At 54.5% G+C, this 2379-nt stretch overlaps 1 protein-coding gene across 1 annotated transcript; it reads left to right on the top strand.

The window, feature by feature from the left end:
* Positions 1-354: 354 nt before the first annotated feature.
* Tacstd2 (tumor associated calcium signal transducer 2) lies at positions 355-2051 on the top strand. The gene has a single exon (XM_005076078.4). It carries the CDS (start codon positions 420-422, stop codon positions 1374-1376), a length of 957 nt encoding a protein of 318 aa, XP_005076135.1. The 5' UTR covers positions 355-419; the 3' UTR covers positions 1377-2051.
* Positions 2052-2379: the final 328 nt, after the last annotated feature.

Below are 2379 nucleotides of genomic sequence, written 5' to 3'. Positions count from 1 at the left end.
TGGGACCTGGAATGCGAGCGGTTTGGAGGTCAGGAGCTGGGTCTCTAGAGCAACTCAGGAAGGCTGCAGTAGGAGAGGTGGGACGTCCTAGTTCTGAGCCATAAGGAGGGCAGCGTCTCCAGGGTGGGGCCAGGTAAGTACTGGTTTCCTCTATGGGCTTTTGGTCAGCAGATGGCAGGAGCAGCCTCCCTTGCCTGATCCTATCTCGGGAGACTTCCTCATGGGACCTGGGACTGGGGAGTACCACCCAGATTCCATTGGGTGAGTCACCGGCTAACCAGTCCTGCAGGTTCGGGAGGGTATAAGAACCTGAGGAAGCCTCCTGACGACATTTGCCTACAGTGTCCTACCTAGCCTTATCCGTTCAGAACCCAGGCTCCAGGTCAGTTAAGATCGTTCCCCCTCCCCCCCCCACCACCATGGCTAGGGTCTCGGAGTTAGCACCACTGTTGCTGCTGCTAATGCTGGCGGTGGTGACCCGCTTTTGCGTGGCACAGATGAACTGCACGTGCCCCACCAACAAGATGACCATCTGCAGCTCCGACGGCCCGGGTGGCGTCTGCCAATGCCGGGCAATCGGCTCACAGATGTTGGTCGACTGCTCCACGCTGACTTCCAAGTGCCTGCTGCTCAAGGCGCGCATGAACACCCGAAAGAGTGGCCGCAGCCTGGTGAAGCCCAGCGAGCACGCGATCCTGGACAACGATGGCCTCTACGACCCAGAATGCGACGACAAGGGTCACTTCAAGGCACGCCAGTGCAACCAGACCTCGGTGTGCTGGTGTGTAAACTCGGTGGGCGTGCGCCGCACGGACAAGGGAGACCTGAGCCTGCGCTGCGACGAGGTGGTGCGCACCCACCACATCCTCATTGAGTTGCGCCACCGCCAGACGGACCGAGCCTTCAACCACTCCGACCTGGACTCGGAGCTGCGGCGCCTCTTCAAGGAGCGCTACCAGCTGCGCCCCAGCTTTCTGTCGGCCATTCACTACGAGGAGCCCACCATCCAGATTGAGCTGCGGCAGAATGCATCGCAAAAGGGACTGAGAGACGTGGACATCGCTGACGCCGCCTACTACTTCGAGAGGGACATCAAAGGCGAGTCGCTGTTCGCTGGCCGCCGCGGCCTGGATGTGCAGGTGCGTGGGGAGCCCCTGCACGTGGAGCGGACGCTCATCTACTACTTGGATGAGAAACCCCCCCAGTTCTCCATGAAGCGCCTCACCGCCGGCCTCATCGCTGTCATCGCTGTGGTTGTGGTGGCGCTAGTGGCCGGTGTGGTCGTCTTGGTGGTCACCAACCGGAAGAAGTCAGGAAAGTACAGAAAGGTGGAGCTGAAGGAGCTGGGGGAGATGAGACGCGAACCTAGCTTGTAGATGCCCGGCAGGTCCTGGGCTTCCACATCACCCCAGACCAGAAAGCGTTGGCCTGTTGATTCTTGGCCAGGAGGTAATTTTCCTCCCAGCTCTGACCTCTCCCTTCTCTATCCACATACAAATTCTCTAGATGCTGAGTTCAGGCCACCTCCTCGCCTTTGGTCTTGAAGGAAGCATTTCTGAAATTCCTTGTTCCGTCAATAGAAACCTGACCAGAGAGTTAAGGCGGGCTAAGTGGGTTAGTTAAGAAGCAAGTGCCAGGCAGTCCCTGGTCGTTTCCCAGCGACTTTAATCCACCGAAAGACTTAACTGGGTTAAAATAGGGAAGCAATGCTTTTACTTTCCTGGGTTGAGATCCGTCTGCTCCCTGCCTTCCCGGAAAGAAGAGAATTTCGCTAACTGAGCTTGTGCAGTGCTCTTCATCCGCCGTCTTTTGTACGGGAGGAAAAGGTGTCTCCAATACCTGAAGACCCTTTAGATGTCTCTGTTGGACTGCGTCTACTCTTCTGCCTGCCCTTGATGGAGCTGATACTAATAATGCTCTCTTTTGTAAAATGTTTGTACAGATGTGTCTTTGATAGTGCTGCTGTTTTTTAAGCAACAACTCGAGTTTAATAAAATATGGGAATGGCACAAACCTGAAGATGGGCTGTGTGAAAATTCCCTCCAGATTTATACCATTGTGTTGTTCTCCTTTGTCTAATACTTAAATTTTATATCTTAAATTCGAATGCTTCCGTGTGAAGTTCTAACATTGACTATTGATACTCTGGTGTTTCCTGAGGGTTGGGGTGTTGTGTTTGCCTAGTATCTGGCAGGCCCCGGGTTCTGCCCTCCGCAGAGGGTGGGGAGAGATGGAAACCTTGGAATTGCAGTTAATTTGAAGGTAGTTCCTAACACTAACCACTTTTAAGCCAAACTGGAGGAGGAGTGGGGGATGGGAGCAGCCGCTGGCTGCTTTTTAACAAACCTTCCTTACAGTTCTTAAACCACATAGAGGAGC

This window comes from Mesocricetus auratus, unplaced genomic scaffold (assembly GCF_017639785.1).
Source record: "Mesocricetus auratus isolate SY011 unplaced genomic scaffold, BCM_Maur_2.0 Super-Scaffold_100676, whole genome shotgun sequence".
Taxonomy (NCBI): Eukaryota; Metazoa; Chordata; class Mammalia; order Rodentia; family Cricetidae; genus Mesocricetus; species Mesocricetus auratus.
This window is presented reverse-complemented; position numbering and strand designations above follow the sequence as displayed.

Excerpts from the sequence above, each read along its gene's own strand:
- Tacstd2 (XM_005076078.4), top strand. The coding sequence starts at position 420 with ATGGCTAGGGTCTCGGAGTTAGCACCACTGTTGCTGCTGCTAATGCTG.